This window comes from Parasteatoda tepidariorum, chromosome 5 (genome assembly GCF_982258835.1).
Source record: "Parasteatoda tepidariorum strain Cologne lab strain chromosome 5, Ptep-v5.0, whole genome shotgun sequence".
Taxonomy (NCBI): Eukaryota; Metazoa; Arthropoda; class Arachnida; order Araneae; family Theridiidae; genus Parasteatoda; species Parasteatoda tepidariorum.
The window spans coordinates 3,480,507-3,501,238 of record NC_141759.1 but is presented as its reverse complement, the minus strand read 5'-3'; the positions used below and the strand labels follow the sequence as shown (position 1 = coordinate 3,501,238).

At 30.0% G+C, this 20,732-nt stretch overlaps 1 protein-coding gene across 23 annotated transcripts in view; it reads right to left on the bottom strand.

Moving 5' to 3' along the window:
• Nucleotides 1-12,887: 12,887 nt before the first annotated feature.
• The window catches only part of LOC107455568 (protein Gawky), a 57,566-nt gene continuing 49,721 nt past the window's right edge, over nucleotides 12,888-20,732 (bottom strand). For all 23 annotated transcript variants that reach the window (XM_087163131.1, XM_087163135.1, XM_087163144.1 and 20 more), the window contains 2 exons: nucleotides 15,950-16,005; nucleotides 12,888-14,571 (listed from right to left, as the gene is read on the bottom strand). In XM_087163131.1, coding sequence (XP_087019257.1) covers nucleotides 14,062-14,571; nucleotides 15,950-16,005 — 566 coding nt within the window. In that variant the 3' untranslated portion in view covers nucleotides 12,888-14,061. The remainder of the gene's footprint in view (nucleotides 14,572-15,949; nucleotides 16,006-20,732) is intronic.

Here is a 20,732-nt window from a genome sequence, read left to right as displayed (position 1 = left end):
GTACTAATAGTGTATTAAAAATGTCGTGATATAAAAATAAAAAATACGTGAAAATAAATAGTTGCAATGGATTTACGATGAAAGTGATGATTAAAATGCCTGATTCTAAACCCGTGTATAGCTGCCAACTCTACTGTATTTGGCCATTTTCTACTAGTTTAATTAAAATTCTCCTGGTTTTGTACAGATTATTATTCGCTTGCTAAAATATTTAAATAAGAATTACTAATATATAATGAAGCGAACCTAATCTAAAGAAATCAGTTGAAAAATTTTTTTTGTTCTAATATGTTTAGTTTATTTTTATTCAGAATTCTCTTTTTAAATTAATTTAAAAAAAATCTTATAGCTATCTTTGGTGAATTAAATGCATATTCGAAACTAAGAGTTTCATAATACTTAACATTTCAGTTATATTTTATGTCAATCATAAGTAGAAAATATTGCAGATCCTAAAATTCTCTATGTGTAAAATATTAAGAACATTATGCAACAATCGTTATGAAATAAATATTTTTTCATAAAATCTACTGAATTTTTTTCCCTATTTATGTTGGCAGCTATGCCCGTGGAAAAGCGTGGCAACGAGTGTTGAAAGAGCGATAAAAAAAAAATATTCTTAGATTTGCGATGAAATCGGCACCAATGAAGCGCACATTTACATGCACGATTGGAATGTCGTGTTAAAAAAAAAAATTGGAATTTTCAAAATCGTGTGGAAATACGTAGTGCCGGATTTACGATAACAAAGAAAGCACATAAAAAGTTATTACCATTTGCACTCGCAAATGTGCAGTATCGTCTTCACGCATGGGCACAATGAGGCAGTACCTAGGGGCCCTCCTCAGAATCTTTCATAAATTGTATTGAAAAAAACTAAAACTGCTGATAAACAATATTGCCTTATATATTCTATTGTATTAAAAGTGCATTTTCCTTCTACAAATAGTGATTGATTATCATAACGAAAACCAATAATTTGAATAACTTACCAACAGGAAAATTTAAAAATGGCACCCGATATTTATTTGTCTACATTGCGATCAGTTTTTGGGTACTCGATGCACTACCGGCATAATCATTGCTTTCCTGAAAAAAAATATCGATGCAAAATAAATTAATGTTTTAAGTCATAATATCTCGAAAAATGATTGGCCACCACCTACTCTGTTTAGGATTTAAAAAAAGTAATAATTGAAAGAGTTAAGAATTATACAGCACCTATAGGACAACTTTTAAACTGGTTATGTGCATTGAAAGATAATTTTAATAAGTGCTAAGTTTGACGAAGTGATTCATACCTTTTGATTTTTTCATTTGTTATACTTTTTTAAAAAATTTAATTAGCTTCTATGGTTTTCAAAGTTATCTTATTATTCGAAGATTACAACTGGTCACCATTTCAAATTTTTTTTTTTAAATTATGCATTTTAAAATTTTAAATATTTTTGCATTTCTTAAAAAAGCTTTACTTTATGTATATGTAATTTTTTAGTTCGATTTTATACAGTATGACATATTTTAACATTTCTGTGCCCCTTGCATGTTATTAAGACGGCCCTGCAAATGTGTAATCTTATAAGTGACATCTTATAGTCATTATCCAAATCTTTTACGATAATTTTCAATTAGGACTTCTTTTTTTTTTCTTTGTACGCTGAAAATAATAACATGAAACTACTGTCAAGGACTTCTTCTAAAGCCAATGTGATGCAAGTATTGAAATCACTCTTCCAGACAGAAGAAACTAGCCTCTAAGAGTCTATCCAAGCAACATTCATACCTATCGACCTCCAAAAAAGTTTTGACTTTTTGTGAACACAGCATAGCTTGATATAATCTACACAATAAAATACCGATAAATTTAATTAACTTTTTTACCCGTAAAAATGACAAGATAAATTTATGTTTTAATTTAAAACGAAATGAGAAATTCAGTTTTTTTTAAAAGTCATCTGGTTTGCCTTCGAAGCCAAATAATTCTCCGAAGTCAGTTTTAGACAAAGAACAAAATTGAGGATTTTTTTCTTTTTCCCGCGATCAACTATTGTCTCACATGTCCCATATCACTTTGAGTAACTTGGCCTACACAACTGTGGGCATTACTTTCCTTGCTATTGACTTTACACAATTTTGTATCGATAACGAAAAAAATCCTGAAAAGTCTTTTTACTGCTAAGTACAAAAAATAAGTTTCTAGAATATCAAGAAACGAGTTTTTTTTTACTCAATAGTAAAACTTGTACAAACATTGAAAAACTTAACAAAAATTCTTGGGGTTTGAAAAGAGTACAATACAACTATTAATCTAATTAAGATATTTTAACATGAATTAAGATATTTAAAAAAAAGGAATAATCTAAATAAGTTTGGTTAAAAACAATGCCTTACACTTTTTTTTTGTTTAACTAAAATTTCAATAAGGTTACCAAAAAGGAATTAATGATAACCAAATGCACTCCAACTACGAAATCGCTGATCTGAAGGAAAGAGTTTTCAAAGAAAGGGTATACACAATTCTGCTCACACCAATTACTAAAAAAAAAAAAAACCGAGAGTTAGCAGGTTTGAACGTCGCTTCCACCTTTGCTTGCGAATTAAGCCATTCAAGAAACCCTAACAAATTGCTTCCATCTCGATAATACAGAAAAGGCTGCCTATTTTTTCTAAGCGAGTAGACATATAAATACTTGCATTAAAATGAAGGGGAGAAAAATACTCGGGAATTAAATCAAAATTTTGTAATTAATTTTTGTCCATTTTCAAAATAATTTCCTATTAAATGAGAATGACCCCTATGCATCAAAAGTTTTAGAATTAGCTGAATTGTTTGCATCTAAAAAGAACTGTTTTAAGGGAAAAAATTTTCCTCAGAGATGAGAATTCTTCAAAGTAAAATAATAGAGAATAGGGTAAAATTTGGTACGAGCTAAATTTCTCTTAACACCTTAAACACAGTAGGAGTTTCCTAGTTCGATCAGATTCTTTAGTAGGTGAAGTCTTTGATTTGTACTCGCCGTTAAGAAGACACTGTTACACAGTAGAAATCATTCATTGCAATATCTGTTTCATCTCCATCTGTATTTTAACGTTTAGAGGAAAGCAATTTAAAATAAACCAGGAAATTTCAAATGTTTTCAGAATGTAAATTACTGCAGGATGGTGAAGTCATCCTGCAATACTTAGTTTACATTTTGATTTTTAAAAAAATGTCTGCATTTGAAACTGCCCGGTTTACCCGAAATCTCTTTCCTCTTAACTAGAGGTGAAAAATAGAATTTGCAACAAAGCGTTCTCATAAAATTTAAGGTAAGAAATGGAAAAAAGAAATAAAACAGGACAGCCGTGTACAGATTACACAATACTTTTTAATGCTGAAAGTTACCCCCAGTACAGTACAAAAAATCAGCTAACATCACATAAGTATTCTCAACGTGAGAAGCGAAGAGAGATATCCAAGAATTGATTGTGAAGGCCTCAAAATATGTGCATTTGACACAGCAACGCGAGAGAGAGAGGAAGGAATGTGTACTTCCCAACTTATCACAAAAGATTTGTTTTATTTATCATCATTTATGTATATTTTTTTTTCTTCTTTTCTTTCTCAAAAGAGCTCGTTTTAAGAGGGAAGAAAAAACTGGGATGATCTCTCTTCCCTTCTCTTTTTTTTCATAATTCAGATGCATGCTTCTCAGATGAGGCGCCCTTCTTTTTGTACCCTGGTGGTTGCTAAGTGCACAAATCACAGGGACGATCAGATCATGAAATATATACTGATTTGCAACCATGTTGTTGTCAAGAGAAAACATTACACACTTTTTTTTATTTTTCATATTCTACAAGTTATCTTACACTTTGAAATACAAACCAGCAAGAAAAGTTATGATACACACTTATAAACGTATGTTGACTTTAGTGGCAACAATGGTTTCTTGGTCAATTATGTTTGTTGTTTTTTGTTATATATATAATAAAGCAGGAATATATCTTATTTAAAAGGAACAATGTGTTTGCACAGGTGGTAACACGAAAATCACTGTCTTATACATATCTGAGCAAAAATTACAAGGCCAGCCTTATACATATTAAATTGAATACATATAAAACCGTTGCACTATCTTTTCATAAATGAAAGCCACAAAATGGCTTTAGAACAATCATTCAAGATCACTCCCAAGTAATTGCTAGGTGGAAGAACTAAAAAGAAAGAAAAATCGCCACAAAAGGGATGCAATGGTGGCAGTGTATTTATATTTGAATCTTGCACCGAGCAATTAGTCAGGGACATGGGTTAACATAAGCAGGCCACTTAGAAGATCCATGCTCCGTAAATAACATCTCTAAAACTAGTACTACACGACACTTAGTTTTTTTTTTTTTATAATAATAATAATAAAGGAACAATTTAATCTAATAATGCTCAAAACAACTTCAGATCACATATTATTAGATACCCCTGAGCAACAGAAAACAACCACACTCATTTACAATTACTACTGCTTACAATGTTTTACATAACATCAATACACAAAAATTTTTACCTGTACAATCAAGAGCGCATGTTTTATAATCCAGGAACAATATGCACATGTATTGTGAATAAAAGCATAAGAATTGGGGTCTCCGTACACTGTGTCATAATTTTAAATAAAAACAGAATGCATTTGGTCAAAGCTTGGAAAGTGTGGCACTAACAAACGTGCTTCCACATCTGGAAAAGTGTGCATAGACGATTTCGGCTAAGCCGATGATGGCGATTTTATTGGACCAGTTTTGCATTCGACGTTCCAAGTGGTTCTGATTTCTCCCAAAAGAAATCGCTCATTATGATTTTTTTTTTTAAATTTTATTTATAGAATGCATTAACTCAACATCATAATTTTTCTTTTTTTAGGACAATCAGAAAAGCTACTGAATTGTCGTAGAAAAAAGGACAATACATATTCAGAACCACAAGGAAAATGTTATTTCGCTAGTTCCAATCTCAAAGCGGGCTCGTTGCGTCATATAGATATATATATATATATATTTTTGTTGAAAGATTAAGAAGGCACATTTTTGTTTTTCAAAATCTAAACCCACTAACGACCACCGGTCAGTGTGAAAATCTCAGCGGAACTAACCAGAGTGAAGCTCTGGAAATCTTTGATTACTTACTTTTTATGTTTTTGACTAGGCCGGCAGAGAGAAAAATGCAATGAAAGGCAACTATCTCACGCACAACAGAAGTTCAAAAAATGTTGAGATAGCTACTGCCGGTTATCTTTAAGGGCTGAGAAATGCACGTTTTAAGTAATAAGGGTAGAATTTTGATAAAATGGCAATAATTAACGTGAAACAAAATGGGTTTTGTTTACATTCATTAGTTTGGCACAATATTATTTATATAATCTTTCATGAGCATATTGATATAAATATACATATAAAGTAATTGCACTAGATATAATCCGTCCATTACAAAACAAAATTAATACTAAAAGTATACAATGCCAAAAAAAAAAAGAAGAAAAAAAAAAAAAAGATTTTCACGCAATGATATGATTTAATAAGTATAAAACAATGAAAATGAATTTGGTAGTTCTTTGGAAATGTTAAGACACAGATTGACGAATAATTTCTTCTGTAAAATAATTTACACAGCAAAACAAACAAGTATAAATAAAATGCCAGATAAAAAAGACTTTGAGATTATGAACACAGCCACCTGTAAGTATTCAAAACAATTCCAGCGTTTCTCAAACTATTATCACCTGCGGACCCTTTATCCCAAATATTCATTGAATCTACAATGAAAACCATAATTAAGTCATAACACACAGTAAAAATTAAGGAATGCACAAAAAAACCCCACTAATGCCAGAACTTAATAGCACACAGTTGCGAAAAAGGAACACATTTGGTCTAATAATATGATATATATATATTTATATAACAGATTTCATATACCATTTACATATAAATCTTAAACAAATTTTAAGTAATAAGTTGTCATGTTTAATAATTAATATCAGGTACAATTTGTAACTCCTATTCCTGTGGAATTAGTTTCCCCCCCTTTTTTTTATAACAGTGGAAGAACATCTTAATTCCATTGCTTAATTTTTTTTAAAAATCAGATATCTAATGAAATGATAATCAGCTTCTTTAAGCATTTAATCTTTTATTATTATTTACAATAGTAAATTTAAACAGCCAGGAAAAGTAAACTATTATAACAAGTGGTATTGCAAATAAAACGAAACAGAAAAATTTTAAACTAAACAATATTTAAGATTTCGATACAAGATACTTCTTAAATAAACAAAACACTAGTTTTTATATCCACATTTTGTGACAGAGAAACTAGATTGACACTTCGATAAACAATGATTTACGCATATTCTTTCCTTCAAATGTAATGAGCTTTAAGAAAAAGGAAAAAATATGAAGAAAAGTAATAAATATTTTAAACAAAAAACAGCTACTCTTAAAACCAATATATATATATAAAAAAAAGATTAATTCCTTTTCAAAATTAAATCTGCTCCCTATGAAATTGATTTCATGCTTTTTGTGAAAGATGCATTAACATTGAAATAAATACTGCAGCATTATATACAAAGTTCCTTAAAGTGAGCAACTTTACACAGAATAATTCATAACAACATAAGTGCTAAAAAATACTAAATGAATGAAAAAGGAACATCTATTTATATACAAGACACATTTCATTTTAATACAATTAGAGGAATTCACAGAAGTTTTGGCATTTTGAAATGGCATCACAACAAGCAATTCAAATTTTCAAAGGTGTCCGCAAAACCCAATTTGGGAAACGCTGCTTATTTATTACTAAGTGAAAGCCAAGTTGTTTCATAAAAAATACTACAAGATTGTGAAAAAATTTTGAGCAGCCCTTCGGAACATCCACCTTTTGATTAGGAAAAAGACACGGGTCTCAAACTCATAGGAATTACGTCATGTGTGAATATGGATACTAATGAGATGAATTTCTGCACATATGGTAGTCACACATATATATACACTGCTTTGTAAGCTTTAAAAATAAAAAGCAAGGAGTTAGGGAGAGTCATTTCTATCACATAAGTTCACCAGTGAATCTATCACATTAAAGGCAAAAAAGTGAGAAGCGAAAAAGGGAACTGAATAAAAATACTGCTTATAATTTATTCTCACATTCGATTAGCGCACAGTGTTGAGATAAGGCTCCATGAATTTATAATTAAGCATTTTGGCACAACACCTATTCCTAAAATGAGATAAGGCAAGAGATCATCGCTATAGGATTAAAATCAACATTGCCAAATGATGTTCAAGGGATGCCAGCAGACTTTAACCTAATATAATTTCGTGAGCACCTTTTTAACTTAAGGCATAGGCGAGGGAAAAACATTATATCAAATTTCCTTTATTTTTTGCGTACAAATTTTCATATATTCTGCAATTAAATCAGAACAATTTCTCCGTAGTTAGCCAATAGATGTTAAAAAATCAAGAAGGAAATAGCTATAATAAATTTAATTTAAAAAAAAAAATGCTTTTGAATAGATTTTTAATGGATTGAAATGAACAAAAATTGTTTACTTTAAGAACATTCAAACTAATTAGTTATTTTCAAATAAAATTAATTTATAAATATAACCAGTGGCTTAAAATAAATTACAAATCAAATCCCTGAATTACACATAAAAGAAACACTATATCAAATTCTTTTATAAAATTCAGAATAAAAGAAACAGATAGGAAAAAAAAAGAATCCTAAATTGTTAGCATTAACATTTTTTCTACGATGTTAAAAATAAGAATATATTAAAATCCTGGAAAAATTGGGTACCAAATTTAAACATTCTAAAAATGGCAAAGCATCCAAAAAAACAATGAAAGATTCAAAAAATAATAAAATATGCACTTTTTAAGGGCCTTAAAATTTTTTTTTTTTTTTTTTTAATTTAAACTTTTTAAAGGATTTTTAAGTAAGTGTACGAATCTATTTGCAAGGAAAATAAACTAGACCTGGCACCCCTTTTGTCAATATTACGTCTCACAACTACAAACATTGAAGCATGTTTAGGTAGTCCCAAATGGAGTTATGCTATTCTGAGCAATACAATGGAATATTGAGTCGTATATTGCAGCTACATCCACTGGATTATTGTTAATACGAATTACAGTATAAAAAATACCGAAATATCCGAGAGTCACAATTCTGACTAGTCGATCAAGTTTACAAAATCAAAGAGGCATTTCATCTTAGTTTTAGGCATGAAATAAGATTTTGTTCAGAAATTGTAAACTTTTTATTTTTCTTTTAAGCTCGAGTGAATTTGAGACCCACTAAATTTTTTTTTTCGTTTTTGTCCTCAGAAAATAAAAACAACCCATTCAATTTCATTAAATTAAAAACCAGTTTAATAAAGATAAGAATTTCAAATAGTTATTGCCCAGTGAGTGGTTGGAATGGTCACTGGTTGTCCACTCACTAGTTAGATGTGCGTTAAGCTCTAGTACAAACTGCTATGATGACAAGTTTTTGAAAGAAATCACTACACCAGTATCACTAAGGTAAACATACACACTAACAATTATGCAAATGTATTGACATATTACACTTTTTAATAAATTGAAAATTCGGCACAGTTCCAAATAGCCAATTTTATCTATGTTCTTGTCCTGGGTCGTCAGACACATAGTTTTCTACTTTTTTCAGACACAAATTGTACAAACTATATTTTAAAAGCTGATTTATCCTATCCTATTAGCAAATGAAAACAATAACAGTCCTGCTATTGGGAAATGAATATAATAACTGAAATAATACACCAAATATATTCTTTATAAATAAAATATCAGATTTCGTAAAATTGTATCAATTTAATATCAAATTGCCTTTACAAAAAAAATCCTTCACACTTTAACATTCATGATAATTCCGGGTATTTACTAAAAAATAAATAAATAATTTTACATCGAAACTTTTGATCAAAATCATATGAACCTAGGAATTTTAGAAAAAGAATATTCAATTAATTTTAAATAAAATTCCTTCATTAAACCCCACACCAATATTGAATTTCCTAATTACAAATAAAAAGCTCAAAGATTTAAGTCACAAAGCTCTAAAAATTTTATTCATAAAATAAGTTAAAAAAAATTTGATGGCAATTTTATTTAAAAAACAAAACTACACTTGATATGAAAATAGTTAAAAATCATATTAAGTGAATGCATTTTAAAAATCGTATAGTTATTTTAAAATTATTTTGTGCTTTCAATTGGTTTAATGCATATGCCTTATTGCATATGTTTACCCTAGTAACAAGCAATAAATTAATTCAAAGCAGTATTTTACATCATATTTACAGCTGCCAAAAAATAGCTAATAAATACAGAATATATACGTGGCACAGGAAATATTTCATTTAATTTTACAATCAAAATACTCGGTAATGAAAACAATATGCTAATACATTACCTAAAATGAGTATTAGTTGCATAACATAGGACACAAAGCATAAGCATCACTATTTTTAGAAACATTTTCAGAGAATTGCAAATTAACATACAAGAATTGGAAATTTGCATAAAAAAATTCATGATTATCACAATTATGTAGATTTTCAAAATCATGCTTAAGTTCTTTTTTTTTTGCAAAATAAAAAAAAGACTGATGCATAGTCACAGTTGATAAATACGATGATAAATCGGCAGTTTGAATTCAATTAGAAATACTTGGAAAGTGAGAAATGCATTTTCTGAGCTTCATACTTGTAAAAAAATAGAGTTTAATACCTTTTATGGTTTTTTTTAAATTTTTTATATAGCAGAAATGTAGTAGCTTGCTCAATGGATGATTCACATAAAAATATATACGTTTACAATAAGGGAAAAAACTAAACCTATCATTTAAAATATATTGCCCATTACTTTTACTGTGACAAATTCATCATTAAGGATTAATGCAACTGCAAAATATATTTTTTCCCTTTGAAAAAAAAAAAGTGATTTACATGCATGAGAAGTTTCAGTGTTAAATGACTGACACGGAACTTGCCACTTAGGCAATATTATAAGTTCTTGACAAATACAATATGCATAAACCAGTAGATATTGGAATAGGCTCCTTCACGATTGCGTCGGAATAGAGTACTGTATGAATTACAACTTTTCAATAATTGCACATACAAAAATTCTAATTAAAATACAAAAAATTATTAAAAACAAGAATTATAAGGGGAAACTTGGTCCATTTTTGCTTCCCTAAAGATTGTTGATAAAAAAAAAAGTTTTCAAAAATAAGAAATTGATTTATCAATTAGTGAACTTAATAAACAAAAGACTGAAATAAAAAATAATCTGCCAACATCTATGAACTATTAAAAATTTAAACATTTTTGAAAGAATCAGTCATCGTTTTAAACGTTAAAATAAATATTAACTGACCTGGTGAATACACTAAATATGATAAATAATACTGAAAAAATGCTTTATATTATTAAGTATAACTAGTGCAATGAATATAAAATAAATGTTATTTTTCAAGTACATCAAAATTTTTGGGATAAGATCAATATAAGTATTTTTAAAAGAAAGTTTTATTGCATTATAAATCAATGAGATCTACACATAATAAAATTGAAATTAGAAAACTAATTAATTATCGATTAAAATTAGCAGATTAATTCAAAGTGGAAAATGATCGCTACCTTATTAATCAAACAGGAAACAGTGTCACCTATTTTTCAGTTTACTTTTTAATTTGTAAAACACATAATAAAGATGTCAAATATATTTTAGGCCTCTAAATCTTATATTTGGTATCTTTTGCATTTAAGAATTATAAATAATTGTGACGGTAACAGATGTCGGCAGGTATGAATAATCAGATTTTAGTTAAAGAAGGAAAATAAGGTATAGAAAAAGTGAGACCAGTACAAAAAGTGATTGCTACAAATAACTATATCTATTTTGAATAACACGATGTAAAAGCCCATTTCAAAATGTCAATTAAATGCTGTCCAGCTCTTTGGTAATCACTTTTGTTTTTCTTTCTACATAAGCAAATGAATTTTTCTTTTTATCAGAAGGGAGGAACGTCAGAACGGAATGCTGGTCGTGACCTAGCACCACAATGCGACGACGGATGACCGGGAACTTAAAACTTTTTTTCTTTTCTTTCCAGAGATATGGTGAAGCGTGGACGGTAGAACTTGCCTACAAATCGCTGTCCCTTTCCACCAAAGAACAGCACAAGAGAACACATACATTAACATTTACATATGTACAGGTTAATTTTTTTTTATTTTATTTTTTTGTTTATTTTTTGTTTATTAGCAGTTGGGAAGCAAAGCAAATTTCTTCTGCTGTAAGGCAATGATGTAAGTTAAATTTTGCTCGCTGTAAAACTCGCAAGACTAACACAAAGGATGGATGAGTACGACTCGAATCTGGCCGACGATGGGCCATTGGTTTGCTTTAGCCTCTTTTCTTTCATTTGTGCATGGAAAGCAAACTTTTTTTTTCTTTTGATTAAATAAGGTTTCATATATATATATGCATGTATATAATATATATATTCATCACTTAAAATGGCACAGGATGATAATCTTTGGGCCTACAGAACCGTCGCAGGCTCGCTTTGATACCCGCTTGGTCCAGAACTTGAAGCTTCAGAGAGGCACGAGGGGAAAAAGTTGTGGCAACCTTCTAGCCCTTTTGCCAAACTGCAAATGACTTTTAAGTACACTAAGAGAGAGAGAGAGAGAGTTTGTTCCAAAAACAATGTTCAGTAGATGATTTAAAAATGAAGAGAAAATAAAAGTTCATTTAAAAAAAAAATGAGTATACAAGTCTAAAATACGATTGGCTAGGGCACTGTCAAGGCTATGTCTTGTTTGGAGGTGGGAAGAGATGGTGAAACCAAACATTCATTTACAAATAGGCTGATATGTTTCACAAAAGCTAACTTTTTTTTGTTGTTTTCTTTAATTGTGAAGAAGAGGGGGAGGGTACGGGAAGAGAACATCTGAGCAGAGTGGGTACATTGAACAAAAACATAACACCCTTGAACAATAAACATGATGGCCATTAAATATATATATAATTTGGAAAGAATGCAACACATTAAGTCTCACACACACAGTCACACGTAAAGGATAAAACACATCACAAGAAATTGCTAGAATTTTTTTTTTTTTTAAAAAAAAGAAGAATATCACTTGACTATTCACCGGGGGTTACATACCATCAGAACGGCCGAATTAAGATGTGTGGTTCTCAAAATGTTCTAGGTATGCAGACGCCCATTGCACATTATCATAAATACATTAAAAATGCTTCTCTTGATCCCTGCTTCCATAATTTCAATTCACTGGAATGTGGGGGTGGGGGAAAGAAATTAGGCTCGATCCTAGTAACAGCGTAGTCCCGACGAAGGAGTAGGCTTACCCGTTTTGAGAACCACCGACTCGAACAACGCAAATTTAGCAATTTGGAAGTTTTTATTTAGTACTTATTTCACAATAAAATATTTATATACAGCTTCCATACAGGGGTTGGGGGGAAAAAGGATAAAATATTCTGCTGCAAGCTCTCTGATTTGATCATTAAAAGGTGAACTTTGGCAAACTATAAAGTGCTGATGGGGCGGTAAATGACGATTGCCACAAGAGTGCAGAAAAAGGAGTTTTTTTTTCTTACGAAAAAGGCCATTGTTTGGTGTTGCACTCTATAGGCGAAACGTCGTTTACCAGCATTAGCACCAAGTATACAACTACATCATATGCACTTTAGATTTAAATTCTTTTTAAATATCACTGATCACATTTTTCTGTTGACTCGTTGGGAAAAAGCACCTTTCCCAAAAAACTCTATTTGATATTTATATTTACTTTGTTATTTTCAGTAAAACAGATACATGTACTATTAATTATCACACATTTTTTTTTTCAAGTGGATTCTCTCACTAAGATATATATACACACAAAATGATTTTTATTTTTGCACACATTCAACTGTGAAGGACGCTTCCAACTCTTAAGTGCATTCAATGGAACATGGGGGATTAAAAAAGCACATTTGATTTTGATTAACCGGAGGTAAAAAATAAAAGAGAAAGAAAAAAACATTTTGGCTCGAGAGTTGGAAAACGACGCCCTCCCATTATAAAAAGAAGAAAAAATTAGGAGCTAAAATCAACAAATATGTACTTCGACAAGTTAAAAATGCAATCAATTTTTTCAGAAAGACTTACCAAACACAATACATAAGAGAAACACCACAAACTTAACTCATTTTTACACCATTTCTCAAAATATTAATATAATATATTATAATAGTATACACCCTTTTCTTTAATAACAAAAAAAAGAAATCAGGCTCTCTACTGAATAAAATAGCACAAATTAACATTTAAATACAGCAACAAATTGACAAGATACATAAATCTCAAATAAACTTTTTTTTTCTCAATGGAAACAAAAAAAAAAATTAAATATATCATACAATATTCCAGTCCAAATCTTAAAAGTGGCGGAATCAATTATTCGGAGCTGGCCATACTCGGAAAACGTTCTTGTTTGAATGGCCGGCCCCGCGTCACAAATCCTCATCTTAAATATATTTCGATAATCCACCAAAACCAACTGATATGGCAGAATTTACTTAAGGCTTTTCTCCTGTGGCACTTAAAAAACTGGAGACAGTTTTTCAATACTTTAATAATCATTTGATTTGCTCTCTCGTCAGTATTATTCTATGATTGTAAAGGGAGCATTGAATTGCTCGTTTTTAGGCAGTTTTCAATGATCAAGAAAAAAAAAGAGAAAAACTAAAAGAAAAAGAAGTAATACAGTGTTGCATAAGCCAAGGGAGAAAATATCACACTCTAGCATATGCAATCATAAGTTCATGTTGACAATTACACATACTGGAAGAAGTTAACATGGCCAGTGCAACACTTAAAAGTTCATATCACATTAAACAAAAGACTGCAGGTACGAGAGCCCACAGTTGTCCGATTCACATTCTACTCCCTGAAGAGTCTTTTCAGCTGTGAATGAGCATTTACATGGGCTCGCCACCTAACAAGTCGTTCGGCAGATAGGAGTTAATAGGATTTGTACTTGCATCGTGATCGTTGCTCGACTGAGATGATCCCCAGAGGCTCGAGTTAGAAAATGACCAGAGTTGAGAGGTTGGGGCATTCGAATTCCAATTGCCGCCACTGCTTCCGTTGTTGGAATTGCCGTAATAAGTGTTGGAGCTGCCACCGCTGCTCTGATAACTAGATGATCCACTGTTACTCTGAGAGGGTGGCCATGAATTGCCTCCAGCGCCACCACCGCTACTTTGACCAGAAGCCACTTGGAGGTACTGTTGTATTTCGGATTCATTCGGAATATCGGCAAGCATGGTAGTGTTGCCGAGGACGCAGTTGTTGAGAGCAGACTGAGCTTTGGTTGCTTCTTCTCTAGATGAATAGCGAACGAGAGCGACTCCACGGTTCAAGAACAAATGAAACATCTGCAATGGACCATGCTGCATGCAGAGAGTTTTTAAGGTAGAGCCATCAATCTGGGAGGAAAAAAAATATATACAATTATAACATCCCACAAAAATATCAATTTTTAACATTAAGCAACTAGAGCACCTTTATTTAATAAAAGCAACAAAAAAATATCCATAGCAGCAAAATAACTCGGGTCCTCATTGAACCAATATTTTGTAATGTTGACTCAAAAAGGCCGATATTTTTTCGATATTGACCCTACACAGAATTGTTAGATTAAAAAGAGTTCTCCCTAGGAATGAAAAAGGGCAGGGTGCTTCTTCTATAAAAAAAGCCACTTTTAGTTTTGAAAGGGCACTCACATAACACCGTAAAAACTTACAATATTATGAAATAACTTAATTTTATACACAAAAATTTTTAAATTATCCTCTTATACTACTTAACATATATAGTTCAAAAAGTTATTCTCCCTCATTATCAAAATAAGAGAAAAATTTGTAGTGTTTAAAATAATTAAATGCATGCTAAAAGGCAATCTCTGTGCAAATTTTTTTTCTTCAAAAAAAGTAAACTTACAAAAATAAATAAATTGATTAACAACTTGGACACTTTTTCAATAATTTAAACTGAAAATTACGAGAAAATGAACATTTAAAAGTGCATTTAAAAAAAAAAGTTATTTGCTTAAAGAATAGTTTTAAAATTTATAATCACCCAAAAATTTATTAATATACCCCGTAAGAAGATATTTATACAGTTTAACCAGTTAAGAATATTCCTAACAAAATAAATATTTGTAATAGTAAACGGAATTAAACCTAAACACAAATAATTTTACCAGTGCGTCATTATAATTGAAACAATGAATTTTTTCAAAATGGAATATGAGTAAAAAGCCAGTGTTTTTCAGGGATGGTGGCTATTTTTACAAAGGGGGCATATTTAATAGGATCGAAGGGCAAGCAGAATGACTGCCCTTCAAAACCTAACCTAACATTTTAAATCAGTTATTCAACCCATATCGGCCCAATACGGTTAATAACTTAGGATAATATCCCTATCCTAATCTAATAACTATAAAATAATATATAATAACTAAGGTAATAAGTAGGATGGTCCGCTTCACCCGATATTTTACAACCTTTTTCAACCTATATTAACCCTATACACAATTTTTATTGTCCCCTGTTAAAAGCCCTTCTAGGACCCATCTTTAAAAATCTGGAGATCCCAATACTGGTCCCTCTGTGCAAGTTCTAATAGGACCTAGAGTGAGCCAATTTTGAACCCAAATGGAGCCAAGATAAAATTATTGTTAGGAATGTTTATTTTACGCACAGAAATTCCTCCGAATAAAGCTCGCAGAACATTACAAATAAGCAAAAAATAACTATCGTTTGTTCAAACAGTAAAATAATAACTGCGTGTAAAGTATTTTACCTGAGGAGTCAAATTTCTCAATAGCAAAAATGTTGAGTTATACTGGCGTTCCCAACCTGTAAAGGAAATGTGTAGTTATTTTCAGTAATAATGACGCAATCACTACAATAAAACATTGAAAAAGGAACCACAAGAAATTTTAAAATAAGGATTGAATTATTATAAACAGGCGTAGTCAAATTTTCAACAAAAAATAAAAACCTTTTAAGCATTTTTTAAGCACTCAAAAAATATTTTTAATCACTTTCCATAAAAAAAAAAAATAATAATAATTAGGATCTGTGCGATAATAAAAAAATATTTTTCCATCGTTTAAAGCTCTTAATTTATGAACATAAAATCAATAAAATTCAAAAACTTTACATAATCATGATAGAACTAACTTCAGATAAATATTGCAGAGAAAATTGCCAAAATCATGCATTTTTTGTAATTTCAAATGACATTGACACAGCAAAGAAAAATCTGTATTTAAAATATATAAAATTAAGCACTTTTAACAAATCCTGAATAAAAAAAGTTCCTTTAAGGGCTTTTAAAAAACGCAAATCAAAATTAAGCACTTTATAAAAACACTATGCACGCTGTAAACGGATACGGAACTTAGGACTGATGAAAAAACAGTCATGAACACAGTAAAAAAAATATTTTTTTTTAAAGTCAGAAATTTAAAAATTTTATTTTAATGGTTTTTATGTTATATGCTCATCAACACTGCGAGTCAATGATGCAGATAACATAAATTAATCTATTAAAAATTTTGTTATGATTAATTCATTTTTTGAGAAATTTTACTTAATTGTACCCTAAAACTTAAAGCATGGTAACGAATTGAGTCAATTTTCATTCACTTTCTGATATATTCTACATTTTAACCATTATTTTTGACAATAGCGTTTTTAGCACTTATTTCCACAAAATGTTGAAGATCTCAATGTGTCCATACAACTTTATAGTGAGTCGAATCACACATTTGCATTCTTACTTTTTAGCTACACTCAATCAACGAAGATCCACTTGGTTTGCCAATCACTATTTTGGCAGCTATTGTTACAGATTTCCTTCTAAAAACAAAATATTTTATTGTGCCATTATAATTTATTGCAAATTCTGAACCGTGCATTTCTCGACTCCACTCGATTAGGGATGACTTTACGATGACAATAGCGTTTTTTGACAATAGCGTTTTTAGCACTTATTTCCACAAAATGTTGAAGATCTCAATGTGTCCATACAACTTTATAGTGAGTCGAATCACACATTTGCATTCTTACTTTTTAGCTACACTCAATCAACGAAGATCCACTTGGTTTGCCAATCACTATTTTGGCAGCTATTGTTACAGATTTCCTTCTAAAAACAAAATATTTTATTGTGCCATTATAATTTATTGCAAATTCTGAACCGTGCATTTCTCGACTCCACTCGATTAGGGATGACTTTACGATGAATCCGCAGGGTTTTCGATTGTTTTTCCATTAGTTACCAAAATGTATTTTTGCATAGTTTTTAAAATAACAATGTTTTAATATGATGATACTTCATTTGGCTGAATTGCTGATTTGCAGAATCACTTATTTTATTTACTCGATCATTGATTATTCGCATGTACTCCCACTTGGTTTTAGGAACGCATTCTTGTTAGTTATAACTATGGGTTTCGGGTCACAGAGTAGGGCTCGTCCTGTATAACGAAACTGCTAATGTTACTGAATCCGACAGATGTTTCAGAATCTACAAGTTTGAAGCTTTAACCTATACTTATTGCTTTTTAAGGTATAAAAAGTTTTTACTGTGCTATACGTTTTTAAATGATCTTGAATAAATTATCTTAACTTTTCTGAAAGTAATTTAAAGTACTGTTTTAAAAAAATCTTTATATGATGAGTGAAAATGCAAAATAAATAGTATAGGAAGTATTAGGTTAAGGGCCTGCAAACATTTAAGTCTGCAATCGTAAAAATTCAGGTTGTAGTTAGACTCTAGTTGAAAAAACTAATATGAATTAGGGATGTAACAGAGATTTCGCCAAATATTCGGCCAAAAAAAAATTCAGCCGAATGCAATATTTTTTTAATTGTTAATACATATTATTTTTTATATAGAAATTAGTTTAGAAATGCTTTTAAAAATGCAATGCTATCAAAAAATGCTTATAAAAATGAAGATAATATACAAAAGCAAAACAGAAAAAATAAAAAACGATCTTAATTTTTAAAAGAAAATTTTAAAGCTAAACGTTTTAGTTCTCCAATTACCGTATTTTCAAGAAAAAGTTAAGAGTGGAAAAATGAAGTTTAATAGAAATTCTCTTATTTGCCGAGTCACATGAAAATTATAAATAAAAAACATACTTCTTTTTTTTGCAAAAGCAGGATAGAAACCAAAACAAAATACAATCTTAATTTTTTAACAAAAGATTTAATGCTAAAAATCTTAATTTAACAACTTCACATTGCCACTTTTTTAGAAAAAAATTTATCATAAAAGAAAAATGTTCATTAGAAACGGTCTTTCAAAAAAAGCGGTCATAATAAAAACGCTGACGAAAGGAAAAGTCAATAAATAAAAAAAATTGTTCTCAGTTTTGAAATATAACTTCCACGACGGTAATTACAGTTTTCTATGCAGTGTTTTCACTACAGCGCGAGAATCTCGTAGATATTTTTCTTTTCTCGCATCAAGAAATGATTACCGCGAGAAATTCGGGCATTCTATAAATCGTTTTCAAAATTCACGAATTTCTAGCATTTTGGAAAAAGCTTCGAATTACGCCATTTAGAATAAAATTCTTTTCACTTCCCTTCCTGGATCTTTCATTATCTACAACATCTGCCCCATTATCTAGCTTCCCTATTTTCCAGTATTAGAACCTTTTCGAACAACAGAACACAACCCCTTTCATCACATTACCTACAACACATTTCTCTGCAACCACGTGTTTACGGTAGGTAAGGTTTCTTCATGTAAGACGTTCAAATTTTTTATGCACTTATGTAAGATGGACAAATACCTTGTAAAGGCAAAATCTATGATGATGCACCAAAAATATTCAATACTTTAAAAAATAGAAGATGTTAAAAATGTATTATAATTAAAGAAATGATTTTTTTTTCATGAGTTTTTGTGTTTTTTTAGTTTTTAGAAATCTCACTTAACTTTTTGAAATCTCACCCTGTTTTTGAGAAAGGGTGAGAAATTCTCACACTTTTTTTTTCTATGATGAAAACACTGCTATGTTACTAGTTATTTGTCGTACCAAACAAAAAAAAGTGGCAATGAGTAATTAAACCTATTAGAAAAGATCTGTTAGTTTCGCTTAGTTGAAACAGAAAAACAAGCAAAAATGAAACTTTAAAAAAAGTTCTGAATTTTTAAAATCTAAAATTTGGGGGAAACGATGAAATTAATTTGCCTCAATATAACTTAAAATCAGCATTGCAAAACTTATGGTTTAGTTTAGAGCTTAAAAAGTTTTCAAGTTTTAGAGCTTAAAAAGCGTGTGTAAAAACATTTTCTAATAATGCATAGAAAAAACATAATTTCAAACTTTTTTATATTAAATCTATTAATATTTCCCTCAACACACAAAAAAAATTTTTTGAAAAATAATTTTACAAATGATACTTTGCCGATTATTAGGCAAAAGGGCAGAATAATGAGAAATATTTGTTACATCCCTGATATGAATTAAACATGCATAACTAAATTGTCTATATAATAAAAATATCATAAATTAAATAAATATATTTAATAATTTAAAGTACTTTAAACATAGTTGGAAGATTAAAAAGTAAACAAATGATAAATAAAAAAGAAACTCACAAAATTTCATTTATTTCTAAAGTTGACTTTTACTATTGAGTTCGAAAACAAAATTTATTAATTGTTAAAATCATATGCTTTAATATTTACTCTTCACTTAAAGAATACCTCCTATTTATTGATAAAAATTCAATTTTACTTTAACACTGAACCACTGCCATAAATAGTACTTGCAAAATTAAATGGCAACAATCTCTCCGAGATAAACGGAAATAAATCATTAACTTACTTTGCAGAGCAAAGCTGACGAACGATTTACTTTTATTACTTTTTTTCTCATTACTATTTCATGGTTCCCACTCTATGATGAGATTGAAATTCAAGGACTTTCCAGGACTTTTCAAGGACCTCAACAAAATTTTCAAGGACCTTAATCTAAGACCAATTTTAAAAATTATTCTCTTCTATTTTACTAGAAGCAACAATGCTTGTTGTGGCAATAATTAATTTCAAATATAATACCTAAATGCTTTGCCTATATAGAGAGAAGAGAGTATATGTATTATGGACTAAAATTTATATTTTTATAAAAACAACCCTACTGGTTTTACATATTAATTCACAAAATCATTTTCAGCACAATCTATAACTAATGGTAATGAGGTGTTAATGGTTAAATCCTTTAATCCTGTGTATTTCCATGTGAAGGCTGCATGAAAGACAGAGCTAAATCTTAGGTATTCCATATTCCATGACTATTCCATAACCCCCTCCTCTCCTCTATTAAACATCGTTTCTGAAATTATTCATCCATATTTTACACAACCTTCTCTAAATGTTATGCAGCAACAATACTTTCTGAAAATAAAAATTAGAAGGAACATATCCCATTTTCACCATGTTTAAAAGCATTATTCGTTTCGTTGTGTGTAATCCACAACTGCCAATGAATATGACCTGGTGGGAATATTTCTCTTTTAATTCACACGGAAGCTTCTAATAGAATTTCCAATTTACA